Genomic DNA, 22126 nt, shown 5'->3' with positions numbered 1-22126 from the left:
ATAATTGAGCTTGACCTGTATGTCTGTTTTAATATTTCATTTGTTCCAGACTATTATTAGTCACATCCTTTTTGACTGTATATTTTGTAACTAAACTGCTATTTAACCCTGCTACAAGAATGTGACAGTAGGCTAGTCCAGGCAGGTAGCATTCACTTGGTAACTAGCATACTTAATCAGCTTGCTTCAACCTGCCGCAAATTAAAGCTTTGTGAGCTCTAGTGCATAAGTGGTGCATAAGTGATAAAAGCAGCTTGCATCATGGATTAAAATAAATAGGACATTTCCAGTATATTCTCTGCGGTAAATGAAATCTCAGCTTATGATTTATTGATGGTTTTTGGTTAAAGATAGAACAAATCATCCTTAAAGTGTGTGTGTGTGTGTGTAAAAAATATAATTGAAATCCCCATGGCCAAGAAAAGAACAAAATAAGATTTGTGTTTTGTAAGATATGGAACTATTGTTTCTATCCTGTAATCGTTCCATAAAGGAATAATTAAATACCAAACCACATATCTAGAGCTATCCTGAGATGAATCAATAATTCTGGTAGAGAATCAAAACTTTTCCAAGGTCATATTCTACAGAGGTTGAAATTGTTGCCAAACAAAACCTAGCATGCTAATTTCAGATCTGCTCAAACTGCTCAGAAAATTATTGAAAACCTTTGGTTGATTTTCAGGCCAGAAGGAATTTAAGACCAGAAGGAATCATGATCATAATGGAATCTGACATTCCTTGCATAACATGTAATTAAATGTTACCCAGTCACTCCTGTATCAAGCCCAGTCTTTTGTATTTAACAATAGTGGAGGCTTTGGCTACATGTTAATGGGGTGACAATTAAACTTCTTAATACAGGTTGGACCGCACTGGTCCAGCGCTCTGGGGACCTGACTGGTTTTGAAGGAGGGGATTTGCTGGACATGGGGAGGTCCCTCCCCTTCTGGCCCATGCTTCCACAGGGTTAGGGCTCCAGCCTGCTCCTGCTGCTGCCCCAAGTGGCTCGCTAGATGCTGCTGGTCCTGCTGCTGCAGAGGCCGGAGCACCATGGCTGGGACTCTGCAGCCTGGGCAGAGCTCCACAGCCATCTAGTTCTGTGGCTAGGCCTGGAGCTGTGCAGTCAGAGTCTGGGGCAGAGGGCTGGAGCCGGAGCTCCTGACTGCCACTGAGGCTGGGGCTGAAGCTCCCTGGCCTCTGGAGCCAGAACAGGGTTTGGGTGGAGCTCGACGGCTGCTGCTGGGGCCAGAGCTCCCTGCTGTGTCGCTCGTTTCCCCTCCCACACACACTGGGCTCCCGGCTGAGTTGCCACTGCTCCCTGTGGCACTCCTGCCCTACTGCCAGACCTCTCTATTCCTGGGCTCTGTGGTCCAGGAACATTCGTAGTCCAGCGTGGACCACAGATGTTGCCAGAACGGGGAGGCCCAGTTAAGGAAGGTACAATCTGTAGATTTTTTTTTTTTTTAAAGAATGAATTGTATTTCAAAAAGTGCAGAATATTTGTACATTTTTAATGAGTCGTGTAACTTACATTTTGGAGGATTTTTTTAAAGGGTTGATAGGGTTTAGAACATAATTTTCATAGATTATTTCTGTGTTAAAATGGCAGCTATTGAAAGAAACAGCAGCCAGTAGTTTTCAAGCAGCCTCTGCTACCCCATTTCATCTTCTGTTGGCAGCTTTTCCACTGATGACCTTGCGTAGCTGTAGAGAAACCCAAGGCAGGTAGATGCTGCAGCCTTTTCTGCCCAGTTGGGAATGAGTTACCGGTATTGGTGCCCTTCACATAAGCGAGGATGTTGCCTATTAATAGTAATTACACAATGGTGATTGCTTTTTTTTCTTCTAAATAACCTTCTTTTAATTTTTCACGCTTTATCTAGGTATAATTCCTTCAGACTTCTGCAGTGCAGTTTTTAACCCAAAAAGCAAAACTATTCTGAAATGAGACAATTGCATTAATAAATAATTGTTGCTTTGTTGCAGATGACTCTAGCTGCATCAGGGCTCACTTATCCTTGCCATCGACTTACAGTAGGAAGAAGATCTTTACCTGCACAAACCAGAGAACAGTCAGAGGAGGTAAGAAGAATCTGTCAGCTTCATAAATATAGTCGAGGAGGGAACAGCCAGGAGACTGTCTGCAATGGTCATTGTCTCCTCTAGTGTTGCTTCCCATGAGCAGATACGATGAATCAATCTGGAGTGCCTGTATAAAGTATTCAGTAGAAGGAAAAAGTGCAGCTGATGGAAAAGGGGGAGGAACCAAAGCAAGGAACTCATAATGAGGTATAATTTAAAAATAATCCAAAGAAAACTGAAAAGTATGTGGCTGATGAATCCTTGTAGCCAGTACTGTTAGTAATACCAGTACTGTTAGTAATACCTGTAGTTAAAGTTGTCTGGTGTATTCCCTGAGAAGCTTCTGCCTTCAGTTGCTTACAACTGTGTGAGACAATCAGGGCTGACATTTTCCATGTTTGTCTTTTGCCTCAAGTTAAATTTAAGTCATAACTTGCCATTTTAAATATTTTTCCATCCATTTTTTGTAGACTGCTCTAGCACAGTAAGCCCTGACTTGATGGGCAAAAAGAGTGTGTGTTTCTATCTTATTAGCACAGTTGAGTAGTTTACTGTAGTTTTGAACCACTGTCAAGATTTAAGGTAACAACCCTGAAACTGCACTAGCCTAGGTTCTCTCCTAGGCTGCCACTTAGTTAGCCAGTGCCTAATGACTAAGGTAATCTCCTGGTTAGAGAGACAAAATAAATATGGGGAAGTGAACTGATAAGTCTGGTTTACACATCAACAACAGAACTGTTAAGTGAGTTTAATGATAAGGCTAAATCTTGTCTTGTTTCCCCTATACAACCTTATTGAAAAAGCAAGTCTGATTTCCTAAAATACTTTATGAATCTAAGATATAAATTCTGTGTGATTTGCACAATTGAGGTAATTAAAACAGAAGGTTACTACAGATGTAATGAAGAGCAGAATATTACTGGTGACTGATCGTGAACCAGCAGTTATGTGGCTTGATTTTAAGATCCAAGTTTGCATTCGGAGACTTGATCATTCAAATTTATCATTCATGCACTTGAAATTTGAGTAAATTGGCTTTGTAAATTGTTGATGGGGGAAAAAATAAAGATAAAGCCTTGCAAATCAATGGCACATCAAGAGAAGGAGCATCATATCATGAAACCGAAAAGCAGCAAATTTAAAACCGAAAAAGAAATATTTGTTTTACATAAAATGTGATTAACATGTGACATTCACTCCCACAAAGGATTATTTAAGACAAACATGTGAAGTCTTATTGCCTCTCAAGCCACTCATGCAGGGTCTGGTGTTTTAAGCCTGGTCTGCACTTAAAACTTAGCTCAGCATAGCTACAGCCATCAGTGTATGAAAAATCCACTACGCTGTGTGCTGCAGCAATGCTTACCTAATCCTCTGGTGCAAAAGGAGGTTGGTCAATGAATCAATGCTTCTGTTGACCCAACTACTATCATTTGAGGAAGTGGAGTTCCTATAGCAATGGAAAACCCCCTTCTATCACTGTAGTCTGGGTCTACCATATGGGGTTACAGTGGCATATCTGTGGTTCTGTAACTGTGCTGCTGAAGCACTTACAGTGTAGACATGGCTCCACATATGATTGGTTCAAGGTTGGTTGGTGTGTACACCCAGGGGCTGGGTGACATGGATGTATGGAACTCTGGGTTTCTCTTGTTGGGTTTACTGTTGTCTATTTACACTAAAGTTGTGAAATTGTAACAGTGTTGGTTTTTCTTAGCCTATATTCCAGTGGCTGGCTCTTTCTTCTCTTTCTGTAATGACATCATCACAACTCCTAAATTGGGCCTGGTGAGAAAGGTAGTTCTTACAAAGAAGTCATTTAAAGGGCAAGTTAGCAGAAGATGCTTGGGGGAGAAGTCCTCCTGAAGCTTTTTTGTGAGAGGATATGGGGTGTCCCTCTTGCAGAATCCAGAAGAGTTGTCCATTGAAGGCAGCTAGTGAAGGCACAGCTGGCTGGATGGGAACCTGTATTCTTGGTGCAACTGTCTTGTGTGTCTACCTACATATGGAAATGTATAGAGTTAGCTTGCTGGGCCAGAAGAGGACCAAGAGTCCCTGGATTTTGAGATAGTGGGAATAGGGTTAGATTAGGTCCCATCCCAAGACTTTTGCAGACTGTTTCCCACTAAAATTGTCTAGACAGTGTTGTAGCACAGACATCAGAGTGTGAATCACAGAGAGCAACAAAATATTTTAATTTGAAGTACTGTGTGCAAGCACACATTTTCATATAAAGAAAGGCATTTTCAGTATATACTTGTTTATTTTTGCATTATATAAATGTGTTTCACTAACGGTGACTTAACTGTGTAACAGAAGCTTTCTTTTAATAGCAGTGCACTGATGTTCATATGGTGAGTGACAGCGATGGAGATGATTTTGAAGATGCTACAGAATTTGGAGTTGATGATGGAGAGATGTTTGGTATGGCATCATCTGCCTTGAGGAAATCTCCAATGAGTAAGTATTGAAAGTTAACCTACTGTTCACTATACAACACTGTAATGAAAGTGACGAGAATGGAAGGATTTAAACAGTAATAGGCAAGTAAATATCCTTAATTTCCCTGTAGATCCCACTGATTATTTTCTAGAAGAAGGCACGCCATATTTCTGTGTCTATTTTGTTAAGTTTTGCATTGCTTAGTGCCACTTTCACATGAAAGGAAGGGGAGAGAACTGAGGAGTGGCAAAAAGATCCAGCTTAGAACGAATGCTTTCTGGGTACAGTCTCTAGTAGATGTTGAAAAAAAGCCCACAGTGGGAACATTAATTGCTATACCAATTCAGTTTAGGGTTGCTTTCTTTGACACAAATTACTACTGGATGCTTCAGAAAAAAACCTGATAATGGGCAACTATGGGATCATCTTCCCATAAGGAAATTTATTCGCATCCCTACGTACTTAGCCTGTGCGTGAAGCATGCCAGTTTAACTCATTCATAAATGCCTTTTTAATGTAACTGTGAAATTTGCTATTAGCTATGTAACTGACCATTTAAAAAAAAAAATCTATTAAGCTTTCAATGTCAATATCTAGTGACAATAAGTTCCCATGTGTTTTTTGTTGCATAAAATATTTCCTTGATCAGTGTTAGCCTTTTAATTTCATTAGGTGATTCTTTGCTCTCGTATCAGGGTAAGTAGGAGCACCTAGTTGCTTTATCTATGCCATTCATTTTATATACATCTCTACAAGTGTTCTTGTCTTTGGGGTATTTCTGCACTGCAATAAAAAACCCCGACAGCTCTGACTCTCAAATCCCGGATCTGCTAACTTGGGCTTTGGCTGTGGTGCTATAAAATTGCAGTGTAGATATTCAGGCTTGGTCTTGAGCCCAGGCTCTGAGACCTTCCCTCATCATGGGATCTTGGTACCTCATCTCCAATTTGAGCATGAACATCTGCACTGCAATTGTATAGCCAGGCAGATTGAGCCTCATGAGCCCAAGTCAGTTGACCTGGCCTCTACCACGGGTCTTTTATCTCAATATAGACTTACCTTCGGGTCTCCTTTTTTTGTCTAATTAATGTCGCTAAGTCATAGTGCTGAAATTTATTTTAAGATTATTCACAGACTAATAATTTCTCACCAACAAAATGGTTTCTCAGCTCTCCAAAGTAGGCTTCTTTATTCTTATATGTTAGTACTAGCAGACTTACCCAGCATTGCCAGGACCCTTCAGGGCAGGGGGCTGGCGCTGTGGGTGGTGCAGGACTCATGGCAGTGGTTTGGGGATGTGTGTTTGGGGTGGTGTGCAGGCAGCTTGTGGTGGGGGCGAGGGAGGGACTGTTTGGGAGGATCAGGAGGAGCTCAAGGTGGTGGATTCCATCCAGCATGGGCCTCCTTCCTTTCCCCCCTCCCCCGCCAGCCCACCTTTCTGACCACCAGGGACTTTTTTTCCTGGGCTTCACTATTTAGAATGGCCCTGGGTATGTTCATGGAAGTGTCTGGAAAATCCATGTTTGCCCGAAAGGTTATATCAGCAACTGTTGGTGGAATTTATGTACATCCCCTATGGACACTGAGAAAGTTGTAAATGTATGAAAAATTAAGGAAGCAAAAAATGAATATTGTGGTGTGGTTATTAAAAACTGTTTCTTCCAGATAACATCAATATATATTTTTACTTGTTTTTTTAAGTGCCTGAAAATGCTGAAAACGAAGGCGATGCCTTATTACAATTTACGGCAGAATTTTCCTCGAGGTAAACTTAGGCTATTAACTGTGTAAGAAAGATAGTGATTTGTACCACATTGAAACTACAATTTAGCAGGCAATTCAAGTAAAAGTAAGGAAATATTTACGTTTATTTTAACTGGTACAAGCTTTTAAGGCTAGATTCTGCTTCACTTACATTAACTTGGGTGAGACCACTTGTGGAGCAAGGTCTATTGAGTGTGAGTTAAAACTGTGGAGTCTGTCTGAGAAGCCAATTGCTGGCTTGAACAATGTGGCTAGTTCGCTATAGCAATAGCCACCATAATGGCTACTGCTTCAGAACTGGTTGGATACCACGGGACTAGAGGGACAGTTAAAATACAGACAGTAAACAGTAGTACTGTTAATTTAATTTAATATAAATGAGCTTTTTCTAACTGTAAAGCTGATGATTACTAGAAAATAATATGCGTAAGTGCCATAATAGTTTTAAGAATGAGTAGCAGAATAATAAAAATCATTAGTTAAACATGTAAAACAGCTGCTTTTGAGCATTTATATGCAGTATACTTGAAACAGTTCACTGTTAAACAATTGCTTTATTTCATAACGTGTCACCTTTTGGTAGCCAATAAAATTAACCTGGTATATAGTTTGCATACCATTTTAATTTTTATAAAGCAGTTGTCTCTCCTATGGGATGAAAAGCTGTCCATATGTTTTGGACATTACTAATATGTTATTAAATAAGAATAACTCACAATTAACCAATAAGAATATAAGAGTGAGGAGAAATAGAACTATGATTGAGAAATTGTACTTTACAATTACACATTAACTTCAAAATCTAGTAGTTTGTGAGAGCAGGCAGTTATGATAGAGAAGTTCAGCAATGCCTCACAAAAACGTCAGAGGGTAGAGAAGACATTAAAGAGTTTGGCCAATGTGTGTATTTAAAAGGAATTTAAACAGAACTGAGATTGACTGAAAAAAATTACATTTTTTTTAATTAAATGAATATTTGTGATTTTCAAATAGATATGGTGACTGCCATCCTGTTTATTTTATTGGATCACTAGAGGCTGCTTTTCAAGAAGCCTTCTATGGGAAAGCCAGAGATGTAAGTGTGTGTTACTTTTATTTTACTATAAATAGTATAACATTATTAAAAGAGATGAGTATTATATTTCACACCATGCCAAAAAGTTATGACTTTTTCTACATTACTGTAGGGTTGAACCTCTCTAGTTGGGCACCTCTGGGATCTGCCTGCTGCTGAACCAGAGAATTTGCCTAACCATGGGAAGTCAATATTGTCTAGCAGTATTGCCAATGCTTCCACTGCCTACTGGGCTCTTAGAAGACATTTAGGGGTAAATTAGAGCTAAGTAACAGCACAAAACACTGAAAGCCAAGAGTGTAAACAATCTTTATGGGACCACGGGAAACCTAGCCACACCCAGAGTCGTAACTAGCTAATTTGTCACCTGAGGCAAGACCATCCTCGACATGGGTGGAATGCAGTAGCTGTCTTTTCTGCGCCCCCTCAGCTATGCACCCGAGGCAAGTGCCTCACTTGCCTTGCCCTTGTTACAGCCCTGGCCACACCCATGACATCTGGCTAACTAAAATCATGTCAGACCACGGATGGTGCTGGACCAGAGTGTGCCAGCCTAGAGAGGTTCAGCCAGTAGTAAGCAGGTTCATACCTTTATGTGACTGAAATGTTCACCCTGCTTGTTATTGGAATGAGGGGGATAACATCAACTTGCCAACTAATCTGTTCTGTGCTGAACTGTCCGTGGTTACATAACCAATCTGAGGCTCCATTGGCCTTGGCCAAAGTTCTGGCAGTCATCTGAGCTACTAATGACTTTTTTCTGTAAGTGTTGGTCTCCTGTCACTAGATATCACTAGTTGGGAGCCTTGAGGCTGACATTGACAAAGTTCTATATTTGGACCTCTTTTAAATAATAGCTGATAAAACTGTAAATTTACTAATTTGATTGCAAGGCCATTGGAGCAGAGAGTATACTCCCCTTTTGTGTCGATATGTCATTCAGTTAATTATGGAATAGTACTCTAGTTTGGAATGTAAAGTTTCTATTTGGCTAGATGGGCACCTCAGAGTTCTGATGGTCCACATCCACTTGTAAAAGTTGTATTTCCATAAAATAAGTAAGATAATATTTGAAGTAAGGCCTGGTGTCTTGGATCTGAAAGGGTATGTACTTATTCCTCTGTAATAGTCAACAGCTAGATAAAGACTAAAACACAAATAAAACGCTTAAGCAGCTTTAATTAGTACTTTAGCTGTCTTGATATGGGTCCTAAAAGAAATGTGCAAATGAAGTGTGTTTGTCTCTCTTAAATTACTTGTATTGAAATGGCCTATAAGTGTTCCTTGTAACACAATCTCCACTACTTGCTCTAAGGTCTAAGCCAACATTTATCTGACATGTTTGCACACCTCAGCAAGTTTCTTGCAGAGTACCTGCTAAATTTGGAACCTAGTTTTGTGAACTTACATGGTTGACAGGGCATAGATTGCTCAAGAACATTTCAGTAGCAAAATAAGAATTGATTGTGACTTCTAGGAGTGGTGGATGCCAAAGCATGATGTCAATAAAGCAAGTGAATCCATGTCAAAAGATGTTTGATTTATAGAGTTCGCTTTTGACATCTTATCTGAAGTGATTACAGGCATATCATTATAACAACAAAGGACATTTTAGTAGCTCTCAAAAATATTTTATACCTCCAAACTGAATGTTCATCTTCAAAACACTTTTCATACTCTACTAACATACAGGATATAGACATAGTATATTTCCAGTATTTTTCAAGTAAGTTCAGACCGGATCCTTAACAGGATATATTTAGCAGTTTATTATTTTTAGTACATTTATTTTAGAATTTTATTTGTAAGGAGTGGCTGAATTTTTGCGCAAAAAAAAAAAAAGCCTGAAATATTGATTCCTTTTTATAGTTAAATTCTTATAGTAACTTGCTACATTAATTTATATCACATTGCAATGTTTTGTATTTTAAAGATGCTTATGAAATAAAGTTTGATATTTTTGTGCCCTTTGTTACTATAAAAATCTTTTCAATATTACAAGAACTCAAAAAGAAAAAAGTAGACACTATTCTGTTTTTTATAATTATTAGGTTTTATAAAGTGACTGAAAATATGATGTTTTAATTAAGGAAACATTTAAGAAACTACAAGATAAATATCCCATGTTCTAATTTATACCGGGAAGGGCATGTAATTTTATCAGGGCAACAGATGAGCTTCAAGCAGCAGCATTCTTCACTTGAAGTGAGAAATTGAGTTCCAAGAGTAAATAAAAACAAGATTGAAGGTTTAAATCCTCTGCTAGGCTTTTTGAACTTATATACTCATTAAATGTTTATTGGAGTGGTGGGATTATGAAGGATTTGGGGAGCTTCATCAACTGGTATATAGTTAATCACTAAGTAAAACACTACATTTGATAGAGTGTTTCTCACGATGCCACATTCAATCCATCTTAATGAAAACTGCTTCAAACTGATTTAATTTGAGAGCACTTGGCGGTGAGAGTGCTTATAGATCTTAGCCTTTTTCTTGAGGAATTTGCTATCTACAGCACTGTAGAGTCCAGTTTCAGTGAGATGGCCATTAATATCTTTATTTCCCTTTATATTGTTGGGTTTTTCTGGAAAAATTTGTTTATATAAATATGTAGCCTTGTGGCAGAAATATTTGAGCAATGATTTTATTAAAGGATTTTACCAAAATCAATTTGTAGTTACTTTGAGATACTTTTTAATATAGTTGTTTAAACATTTTGTCATAAAAATAGATATTTTAATAGAGCCTTTTCTCTAACTCTTTCACTTACATGTGTCAGAAACATTTGATATTTTATTTCAAAAATTAACTAACGTTGGTAATGGCTTCTTTTTTAATTTTAATATGGCTAACCATGTCTCATTTTTGACTAGCATATTCACCTTGGCTTCATGACTTTGAAACTTTAGATATCTAATATTGTGTTTACTTTTAAAGCAATCTCTGATGTGACAGAGACAGAGAAAAATCTAGCTGTGAAGGGGAGAAATAGGCACAACTTCTGCCTTGATTTATATCCTCTGTATAGATCTGCTCAGAGAGTTTTGAGTCCGAATATGGTCCATGATCTTCCCTAAAAATGCCATGAAAGCGACTGCATCAGCTAGTCCTTTGTACTCACTAGCAACCTACCGAATGTACAGCTAGCTGTCTCCCAATTCACAACTTATGTCCTGAAAGAGCTTTTTAAATCTAGCTGTACATTCTGTTATGAGTTCACAAGAAGCTTATTTCATATTCAGTACAAAAGAAAGACATTTCGTACATCAGTTACTCTGAGTGTGATAGGAGTGAGGAAGGCAGACATGGGTTTGTTCAAATAAACAAAAAAGAAATCTAGTGGTGTGAAACATTTCTTTAGTTTATTCCAACCCAGTGACGGAATACTCTACGGTACCATGAGCTTCTCTAAGCTGCTACAGAACTACTCATTTTTTTAAAGTTACAGACTAACCCAGCTAACCCTCTGAGACTCTATGGCAGCGGTTCTCAAACTTTTTGGGCTCCGGAGCCCTTTACATGGGTAAAAATATATGCGGAGCCCCAGCGATGTATGTTAATTGTGTCAGTTCGAGGCAATTCTCAATTATGCTTTTGAAGGCTTTCCAGTTTGTCAACCTCGCAGAGCCCCTGGAGATGTCTTGCGGAGCCCTGGGGCTCCGCAGAGCACAGTTTGAGAAACAGTGCTCTGTGGTACCAGTTTCAGTTTGTGGCCCTACATATTGTAGTTTTAAATAGGTACTATGTAGATACATAGGAATAGCTAGACAAGCTGCCACAGAGAAAGTGTTAAAAAATAACCATCATGGACAAATTTGTAATAACATACTTATGTAGAAGTTGATTCCCAGTTTCAGGAAGTTAGTAGTTGACCTTCATGCTTGATAATGTAATCCATTCCTTATAATGTTGATAGTATCTAATGAGTAGCTCTGGGTGGTTCTGTTATTTAGGTGTCACATTCTCTCTCTCTCTCTCTCTCTCTTTGCCTTCCAGTAAGTTATTTGCTTGAATAATTAAAAACTCAAGTATTTCCTTTAATCCATGGTTGCTTGCTTTTCAATTTCCATGGGTGATTCCTGTGTCTCTTATCTTGAGAGAGGGTAAGAGATCATCTAATTTACCTTCTCAATAGCAGTAATTTTATATACCCTGTCAGATCACCTCTTGTGTCTCTCAATTTCTGTCCATCCACTTCTAATTCTTCTATTAAATATCACTCTTACTGAAGATCCTTAGTGGCCCCCTGCATTGCACACTTGCTGCATCCTGACAATTGACCATTTACATCTGCATTTTGATTTCTCACTTAGACCTTTTTTGACCTATGGCAGAACTTTGACCTTACATGTGGGTACTTAATTTCCATAATAGGCTCCTATAATTTGACTTAATTTAAGGCTTTTTGCTGTTTTTCATCCACCATCACTCTGATTTGCTGAAAGAATTGTAATACATTGGAGCAGAAGAATATTTCTTTGCAGAAGTCTTCCCACTGTATTATGTTTGTCCATGTGTTTTATAACTTGGTGTTTCATTATTGATATGATTTACAGTAATGGAAATTGCATATATAGACAACATGCCAGCCCTAACCAAGATCAGCTAAAGAGTTACATGTAACATCCATTCAAACTTAAACCATTTCTTTTGTCATGCTATTTTATATAATTGTGGTGAATTTTGTCTGTTTGTGCTGTTTGGGGTGCGTGTGTGTGTGCGTGTGTGTGTGTGTGTGTGTGCGTGTGTGTGTGTGTGTGTGTGTGAATGTATTTTATTCTTATAGATATGTAAATCTTGTCATTCCTATATATTTGTAAACCTTGTCTCTTTTCTTTTGTTTGATTCTAAAACTGAGTTTATTTGCTCTACATTTCGAGCTGAAGTATAGTCTTTGTTTTCTCCCTTGTATTTCAAAAGAAACATATTTCTTGAGGTTCTTCATCTCAACTTAAAAAAAACTATTATATTATTAGCCTTTCTTGTGAGATAAGATTCTCTCTCCATATATATTGTATTATGTGAAGCATACATTAGTTTTGTTGAGTTGTAATTTGATGTGCAGGGAGAGGAGAAGTGATGGAGTCTTAAGGTGTCAGTTCTGTGCATATGAACCAACTGCTGTTGTAACCCACCTGCTGCTGTGACTTAGGCAGCAGAAAAGATAGGAAATCAAACCTTTATTCCTTCTGCTTACTGTTCAGAACCTCAAGTCCATACCTGTCACCTTTCAAAAACGAACACCATCCTGCTGCTGCTGAAGGAAACTAGTCCTTATTTTAGGAAGGGTTATATGTACAGTAGTTCTAAGGCAACTGGAAAGCTATTACAGCACTCAGAAAATAGCGCCATCTGTCTTGTCAGCCCAGGATTTGGTTAAATTGCCCAGAGTCTGTCTCCAGTGTGACTTGTTATATTGGGCTGCTATTCAGCAGTGTCAAGCACCAACACCACTGTCTGAAGTCATGAGAGCTGTAGCTGCTTAGCATTTTTGAAAATCAGGCCTGTAATTTTTGGCCTTTGTAATATCACCTTGGTTTGTGAGGTAGACTATACTCATCAAAGTTTAGACTGATGCTCTGTCTTTAAGTGGCACTGCTTGCTTGAGGTACTATTGGGCTGGAATCTGTAGAACACCCAAGATGCAAGAAGGAGCCTGTAAACTATTGGCTAGGTATCATGCTTTCCCTCTTCAGTTCTTTTTTGCTAGCAGAAAGCCACGTCTTTTGAAGGATCTGGAAAGCACCCTGGGCAATTCTGAGAGTAGTAAAAATTATCTTGAAATTACTATAGGTCGAAAACAATCCATTGAAGAGATTTTCAGATTTCAGAGCCTCGACTGTAAAAATGAACGTTTTACACAGCAGAGCTGATTTGGGTTCCAAAGTCATCCACGAGAAAGAGGAGAAGTCCTTGTAATATTTTAGGAACAATAACTGTAAGAGTACTAACAAAAAGTTTTGAAAAACTTTTTTTTCGAAGAGAACGTATTTAAGGGAGCAAGTGTTGTGATATAAAAAACCCCAAGATATCTGAGCCTTATTAGAGAGTTTGCTGACTAAAAGGGCTATATTCTCATTCTCCACAAAAACTGTTTTTCTAATCATGTCATCTAGAGCTGTGATCTCATCTGAAGTGCCAATTTCTGTGTATGTAGTTTGTATATTGTATGTAGACTAAAATCCTGAATGCTGCATGAAATGTGCTGTTGATCCACCAACAGTCTTCCTTCTGATTGAATATTTTGGTTTTGCTCCAATATGATGCTCAAGGGCACTATTTAACTGGAGAGATGTCTTCTGTTTTGTGAGCCACAGTACTGACTACCTACAAAATTATAGTCTACATTTCAGTTCTGTTGACTGTCAGCAACAATTTCATTTGTTTCATTAATGTAACTTGGGTTGGTCTAGGTATCTCCTTTTTACTTTTTGTATAAATCCAGACAAATAAAAATCTGATGGCTCATTGTGCAAAAAATTTATCCTTGTCAGATTGCCACTTGAATAACTATTACTATGTTTATCTCTATTTATGTTACATGACATATTGATTAAATAAACCAGAAAGATATACAATTAACATAGCACATATTAAATGTGGTGACCAGAACTGCATATAGTATTCAAGTGTGAGTATATCATGGGTTTATATTGCGTCATTTACTGTCTTTTTATCTATCCCTTTCCTAATAGTCTAACCTTCTATTCAACTTTTTTGACTACTGCTGCACATACAGCAGATGTTTTCAGAGAAATATTCACAATGACTCCAAGATCAATTTCTTAACTGGTAAACAATTACTTTGTACGTAAAGTTGGGAGTATGTTTTTCCAATGTACATAACTTTGCATTTCTCAACACAGAATTTTATCTGCCATTTTGTTGTTCAGTTACCCAGTTTGCTGACACCCCTGTGTAGCTCTTCACAGTCAGCTTTGGATTTAACTATCTGGACTAATTTTGTATACAAACTTTTCCATCTCAATGTTTACCCCTTTTTCCAGATCTCTTATGAGCATTGGTCCCAGTGCAGATCCCTAGAAAATACCATTATTTACCACACTCCATTCTGAAATTCGACCCATTGATTCCATCCCTTTGTTTCCTGTCTTGAATCTGGTCCATGAGAGGACCTTCCCTCTTATCCCATAACTGCTTACTTTGTTTAAGAGCCTGTGGTAATGGAACTTATCAAAGGAGTTCTGAAAGTCCAAGTACGTTATATCTCCTGGATCACCTTGTCCACATTTGTTGACCTCAAAAAATTTGAATAAAGTGGTGAGGCATAATTTCCCTTGACAAAAGCTGAGTTTTCTTTTCCTCAACAAATCATGTCTTCTATGTGTCTGATAATTCTGTTCTTTAATGTAGTTTAAAGAAATTTTCCCAGTCCTGAAGTTAAACTTAACCTGTAGTTGCCAGGATTGCTTCTTGGAGTCTGTTTTAAAAATTGGGGTCACTTTGTATCCTCCTGTCACCAGGTACATGTCCTGATTTAAAGGAGAGGCTACGTAACACAGTTGTTACTTCTAAAATATCAAATTTGAGTTCCTTCAGAACTCTTGGGTGAACACCATCTCGCCCTGGTGGGTGACTATTATTTAGTTCATTCATTTGTTCCAAAACCACCTCTAATGACACCTCAGTCTGGGACAATTTCTCAGATCTTTTACCTAAAAAATGGCTCAGGAGGAGGAATCTTCCTTACATCCTCTGCAGTGAGGAACAATGCAAAGAGCTCATTTAGCCTCTCCATCTTAACTTCCTTGGGAGCTCCTTTAGCACCTCGGTCATCCAGTGCCCCCGTGGGTTATTTGTCAGGCTTTCTGTTTCTGAAGTCTTTTTTTTAAAAATTGCTGTTAGTTTTTGCATCCTTGGTTAATTGCTCTTCACATTCTTTTTTTGGCCTTCTTAATTAAACTTTCACATTTGGCTTGCAAGAGTTAGCACCTTTCTATTTCCCTTAGTATGATTTGATTTCCAAATTTTAAAGAATGTCGTTTTGCCCCTAAATACCTCTTACTCTGTTGTTTAGCCTTGCTGCCATTTTTGTCCTCTTTATTCTTTTCTGTTTGGAGTAGATGTATAATTTGAACCTCTATTATGGTATTTAATAATTTCCATATAGCTTGCAGGCATTTCATTCTTGTGACTGTTCCTTGTAATTTCTGACTAGCTTCCTCATTTTTGTGTCGTGCTCCTTTCTGAAATAAATTGCTACTTTGATATTTTCCTACCCACAAAAATGTTAAATTTGATTACTTAATGATTACCTTTTTCAAGCAGCTCAGATATGTTGAGCTCTTAGGTTTAAATCAAAATTAGATGTTGTACTAAAAGAGCTTCTCTACAAATTATTTTGGGGATGTTCTATGGCCTGTCTTATACAGGAAGTCAGATTAGATTATCATAATAATCCTCTCTGGCCTGGGAATCTGTTAAATGTTTTCCCTCTGTCTTCAAGTGGACATTGCTCTTCATTTCCAGTTCTCAAGTGTTGTTGCCATTCTTTTGCAATCGTCAACAGTTGCTGTGATTGATCTATGGAAGAAGCGTGTTTTTATGAAGTGATTTAGTATTTTTCAGGATGACAGGTGGTATATAAATGAGCCTCATCACATCATGCTCTACTAATAAACTTTTGACTGTGTTAAGCCACTTGTCAAATTCTAAGTCAGCTCTGGAAGCTTTATAGAATTTGGAATTCCACCCTCTTTCAGTTTCCCTATCTGCCATAGTGTGAACACACAGGTTTCTTCTACAGAAAGCATTCTCTAATCCAAAACTTGGAATTTTTGTAGTAGAGATGATATACAGGTGATCAGTGTGATCTGATTTGAATTGTTTGGCCTCTACCACCGTGGTATGTGAGCACTGTGCTGAAACTACATATACAACAAACATTGTAAATACAACTGATTAAGCTCTGACAATGATTAAGGATTAAGTAATGGCTGATAGTGTTCTGAGAAGAACCACAGGTTATAAATTTCCCTCTGGTCCTTACCTGTGTGTTTTGGCACTAAGACTGCTGTTGGAAGTCTGTCTAGTTCTGGTGTCTACAATTCAATAAAAATGTTGATAAATTCCAGAGGGTTTATAGAAGAGCCATAAAAATGATTGAAGGATGATGCTTTATAGTAAAAGACTCAAGGAGCTCAATCCATCTACCTTGGCAAAGAGAAAGTTAAGTGGTGACTTGATCTCAATCTGTAAGGGTCTGTTTGGACTTGTGGGATGAGGTTTACCGGGGTGGTCAACAAATGCCTTTGATGTCGACCGCGGAGTGACCAGAGTAGCGCGCCGAGCCAACAAACAGCTGATCGGCTCAGTGCGGCAGCCATTTTAATTTAAATGAAGCGGCGATTATTTAAATCGCCACTTCATTTGGGTATGTCTAATAAACTAATCTGCATGGCTCTGTCGCCAAAGCCATGTAGTCTAGACATACCCTCTGTGCCTACATGGGGAATGGCAATTTGATAATAGAGGACTCTTCAGTCTAATCCACGCAAGATCAAAAGGCTGGAAGATGAAGCTATGCAAATTCAGACTTTAAATAAGGTGATTAGTTATTGGAACATCTTACCAAGGGTGAGGCTGGGCTTTCCATCTCTGGAAATTCTTTTATCAAAATTAGGCGGTTTTTTTCTTAACAGTTGTGCTTATAGGTCAAACAGGAATTATTTTAGAGAAGTCCTATGACCTGTGATGTGCAGGAGATTAGACTAGATAATCACAGCAGCATCTTTGGGCCTTAAAATCTGTGTATCCATGGAGAACATTTATGCCTGATTCCCTAAGGGGAACCAAACCTGGTTAGCTTTCTTGTTCTTTCGTCCTTTGTGTGTGTGTGTGTCCTCTTCCTGAGCAGGTTTATTTTAGTCTAACACTTCTGATGGTGTGTTATATGGTGGAATGCACAATCCTTAGCTTTTTCTCCATCATGTATGTAAAACAGACACATACAGTTTCCTCTGTGTCTTCTTTCTGCCAAGGGATGAACTCATAGTTTCACTGGAAATAGGTTTGAGCTTTGCCCTTAATCTGTCATCAAAATGGAATCAACTCTAATATCTGCCATGTGGATACCAAAGAGGGCTTAAATTCTGCTCTGGAGATAAAGATGATGAGAGAATATCTGTTTGTGCTCAAGTAGACTTAAGTGGGTTTAAAGTCTCTAAGGCTACCTTAGATAGATAGATCAGGTTGTTCATTTGAAAGAATTAAAGAATGGGAAACGTGTCCCTTTGTTCAGTTAAAATCAGGAAAATGGAAGATCTTGATTCGGAACCCTTCTACCTGTTTGAAAGAACAATTGTGTATTTACTAGATGCTACCGAGTAAGCATTTTTGCTTCCATCATTATCCTGAACAGGTGAATGTGAGATGCAGAAAGCAAAATTTCAGGTCACTAGTGTGACCAACTCTCAAAATTTTATCACTGCTCTTGCGGTTATGGGTATTTTTCTTAACGCTCCAGCACCTAGATTCACGTTGTTAGATTAGAAGCTTAGTTGACTTAATTTATTTTTAGATGGAAAGTTGTGGTTAGTGCTTCAAGATGTGGCCTTTAAAGGCTCCAACACCTTCAGGCAAATAAAAAGTTCCCAACATTTATTTTAAAAATTGCTAATGCAATCACATTATTTTGGAACCTGAAGCATGATTTTTGGAATGCATAGGGTTGATGCAAGAATTTCACCCTTTCCATGCTTGAATTTTTATATATTCAGAGGAATATCCATTTTTATTACTATTTTTGAAGTCTTATACTAAACTTGTAAGACATTTGACTTCATCTTTCATGACATTCTGATTTAGGAAAAACCAGCACTGGGCAAAATCAATGTAGCCCACATTAAATAGATTAAAAGCTAATAAAATTTAGAAAATTGTAAATGAGGAATCATTTTATAGAAGCATTACTAGTGGGCTACCACATGGATTGTCCTTGGCCAAATGCTGTTTATATTTTTCAGTGATCCGGAAGAAACTATAAAGTAATTGCTGGTAAAATGTGCAGATGGCACAAAAATTTGGGGAATGGTAAATAAAAAATGGAGATGCATCAGTTACACAGGCCAGGATCACTTGGTAAGGTGGGCAATTTTGAGCAATGTTTATTTTTAATGGAGCCAATTGCAAGGTCATACATTTAGCAACAAAAATGTAGATCGCGCTTTCAAGATGGGAGAGGGTACTCTCTAATGCATTGGCACTGAAAAAGACTTAGAGGTTTAGTAGAAAACCAACTAGACATGAGGTCCCAGTGTGATGCTGTAGTTAAGAAGGTGACTATGGTCCTCGAAGGCATAAGCAGGTTGTAAAGTTAATTTTCCAGGTGTGAACCTATGCAGTGCTTTGAGCCTTTAGGTAGAATTGGTGTTTCTGCTATGCTCATACCTTTGCCAGGCAGCACTAGAAAAAACAAGCAAAACTGATTAGTTTCACAGCTGTCAAGTAGAACACTGGGCTAGTTATATTAATTTCATGCTCTTTTGCTTGTTGAGCTTGTTAGCCAGTATCCTGCACATGGTTCTCTCATTGGTAAGAATCCCCGTCCTCATCTTCTGAATCTACTTCTTCCTAGCAGATTTAATCCTGTGATTAGTTCGATGTCTAACAAATTGGGAAGGCCTTTTCTAAAAATAAGGAGAAACTGATATCTCAGATACATCAGCATTGTAAATTATGGCAAATGCTGCCTTTTTCATGGCCAGAGTAGTTCTAGATTGGCTGGTCTAGAGATTGAAGCCACCTGTTTGGCCTCAAAACAGATTTCAAAAATAGGGTTTCAGATGACTTTACAGTATTCTGCCCTGGTAAGGTGTCTGAATTGAGACCTACCTCTTGATTTGGTGGACTGCTCTCCATGTGTATTTGGTCTTTGGACTCTGAGGCTGTCAAGAAGAATGCTAATTAAGATCTTTGTTTCTGAGTTGTGGATGTGTATCAAGCAAAACCAGAACTAGGCTGGACTTACAGGTGAAGGGCACCATATCCCTCATACCAGTTCTTTGTGCAGTCCATTTTTTCAACATTTTTTAAGATCTGCTTGTTTGTTTGTTTCTACCTAAACCATCAATGATCAGGATTCCCTCATTCCTTCTATATGTATGCAAAAGAAATGCATTTTTTCTCAAGTGCTGCAGGAGTGTATAAGTGTTCTTGAGTCCTTGAGGGTCAAGACTAGTAAACTGGTGAAGTGGACTGGGCTTTTGCACAAGAAGTCTGTTAATGGGAGCCCTAGTGTGTCACTGGTAAAGGATCCATCCCTGAGGCCCTCTTGGAATATTAACATAATGTGGACTTTGTCCCTTCTTATCTTCTTCAGTACCTGGTATAGGAATGGAAGTGTCAGAAAACTTCTTATCCAGATAAAGTCCCTGGTGCAACTATATACTGTCTAGGTGTCTGATTTTTTTTCCCCAAAAGTTCTTTAGTCGCTTAGAGCTGTTAATTTTCAATTAGACTTATGCTTCTTAGTCATCTTAGGGCCAGATTTTTAAGGGCATTTGGGCACTTAAAGATGCAGAGAGCAATTTTCACAAGCATTTACGCACCTACCTCCCATTGCAATCAATCTTTAAAAATCAGGTCCTTGGGCATTTTTGGGAATCCCAGCCCTAGCATGTTAGAAAAACCAAAACATTCATTGTAAAAAAATATCAAAGCAGCATACATTTTCCTAGCAAAGGATGCTCAGGAGATGACTGCTTTTGAGGTTTTTTAAAATGTATTTTGCATCATTTAAATTATCTTCCCACTGCCTCTGTTTACTGTTATCCTAATGGTTAATCATAATGTGGCCTGCAAGCTTTTGAGGCTGTGTTTTTATAGGTGCAATCAACTGCAGTTACAAATGATAGCCTAACCATGGAGCTACCTGATATGTGGACGCAAATGACGATTAAACCACAAAAAAGAGAATTCAGATTTAGACATCTGGGGGGGTGGGGGGGTGGGGGTGTGTGTGTGTGTGTGTGTGTGTGTGTGTGTGTGTGTGTCTTGTTTACTAAAATTTGGCCCTAATCTTAAAACTGTACATATTTTGGAACATTCAGTTGGATGGAATCTAATATTTAACAGTTTCATGGGGTTGTTTCTTTGGAACTAAAAGTGTTTCTCAAGAGCCTTTTTTTATCAGCTCCCAGTGAAAAGAGGAGAGCAAAGCCATCCGCTTACCACAAAGCAGTGCCACCACAAAGGAAAGATTAAGGGTTTAGAGAGAGGTCAATGTGGGTTTTTCTCTAACTAAACACTTTCCTAAAGTTTCCTTGTGGAAAAAATAATGAAGTCATCTAAGAGTTTTTAAAGAATTTTTATTTCTTTTTCACCGTCTGCATTCGCTTGTCTTCCCAGCATGGATGTTTAATCTTTCTAGGCTTTGTGAATTGGCCCAAATGAATAAGTGGTGAGCTGTCTCTCTAGGAGCTAGAGGCTTATTCTAAGGCCCTAATCACTGAGTAAACACATCTTTGCCCTCCCTCTCTTACAACTGCTATATAATAGTCGAGATTCTAGCACAGTAACCTGGATATTGCAGGGATCGATGCTTTGAAATGCAGAACGGTTGATCCTCAAAAACAGACAGTGCCTGATCTTCCCCTGCCTCTTTCTTCTTTTTAAATTAAATATCACCACAGAGATGCTGTTTTATTGCTTGATATTGTGCATTTGTGCCCTGGATTTTCAAGTTTAGTTTCAGTCAACACTGTTGGCTGCACTTATATGGAACTCTGCATGTCAGGCTTATTAATGGCCTTTCCTGGCACATGTGTATTTGGTTCTGAAGAACATTTAAATTAAATCAGACAAACATTAATGTATATTACTAATCCCGTTCCCAAAGTCTAATGTTCAAATGTACTCTTCTTTTTGTTTAAACAGGCATTGCTAAGCTTTACCCATAGCCAGTGTTCTAGGTTATAAAAATGATTTTTCTAAAAATGAATTGATCCAAAATTGCACCCCATATCTTGAAATGTTAATGCAAAGAACCAGATCAATATCCCGCTTTAGATGTTACTGCTTATGGATAGATTTTCAATTACCTTTACAAAAATTACATGTAAAAACCATTTGCTGCACTTGTCACTTGCCTTCTCAGCCTAGATATTTAAGCAGTATTTTAAAACAAGATCCCTGACCATTTCTGTGGTGCTTTTTAAAAACTGTGCTTTTGATTTATTCAGATATCAGAGTATGTTCTTTCCCTTGCTCCATCTTTTCCCCTGTATTATTCCCTTACATATACACAGATACACCAGTTACTTCCTTTCCTGACATGTAGTCTGCCATTATATCTCCATTATGGGGAAGATGCACAGTTGCATTATTGTCTATGCTTGATGCAGATTTAGGTATTGTTTGGTGGGCTCTCAGAAGAATGATGGAGACGTGATCCTTTCCTTTGCAAATACATACTCTCTAAAATACTCAACTTCAGTAAAATGGGAAATCACAATTGTTTCCTAACTTGACTGTTATGGTAAGTGCCAGGCTGATGACAATTCAATATCATTGTAAGCTGAATGTTGACCGTTTACTTTGTTGTGACATCAAGCATGTTTGTGATAATATTCAATACAGTCCTCTTTTGTCTTTACTGTGCAGCAGAAATAGTTAGCTTATTCTCAGAACTAAATATGAGATGAATGTTCCTTGGTATGCATTTTAGGACACTTCCTGCAGGTACTTTAGTTTCAATTCTATTTTTATTTTTGGGTTAAAGTGCATATCTTTAATATTAAT

General features: G+C 38.1%; 1 protein-coding gene across 4 annotated transcripts in view; it reads left to right on the top strand.

The window, feature by feature from the left end:
- The window catches only part of FAF1 (Fas associated factor 1), a 303972-nt gene that overhangs the window by 199989 nt on the left and 81857 nt on the right, over positions 1-22126 (top strand). For 3 of the 4 annotated variants that reach the window (XM_075935954.1, XM_006126427.4, XM_075935956.1), the window contains 4 exons: positions 1990-2085; positions 4419-4545; positions 6229-6292; positions 7285-7366. In XM_075935954.1, the coding sequence (XP_075792069.1) occupies positions 1990-2085; positions 4419-4545; positions 6229-6292; positions 7285-7366 (369 nt within the window). The remainder of the gene's footprint in view (positions 1-1989; positions 2086-4418; positions 4546-6228; positions 6293-7284; positions 7367-22126) is intronic. The other variant, XM_075935955.1, reaches the window with a different exon arrangement.

This window comes from Pelodiscus sinensis, chromosome 9, assembly GCF_049634645.1.
Source record: "Pelodiscus sinensis isolate JC-2024 chromosome 9, ASM4963464v1, whole genome shotgun sequence".
NCBI classification, from domain to species: Eukaryota; Metazoa; Chordata; order Testudines; family Trionychidae; genus Pelodiscus; species Pelodiscus sinensis.
This window is presented reverse-complemented; position numbering and strand designations above follow the sequence as displayed.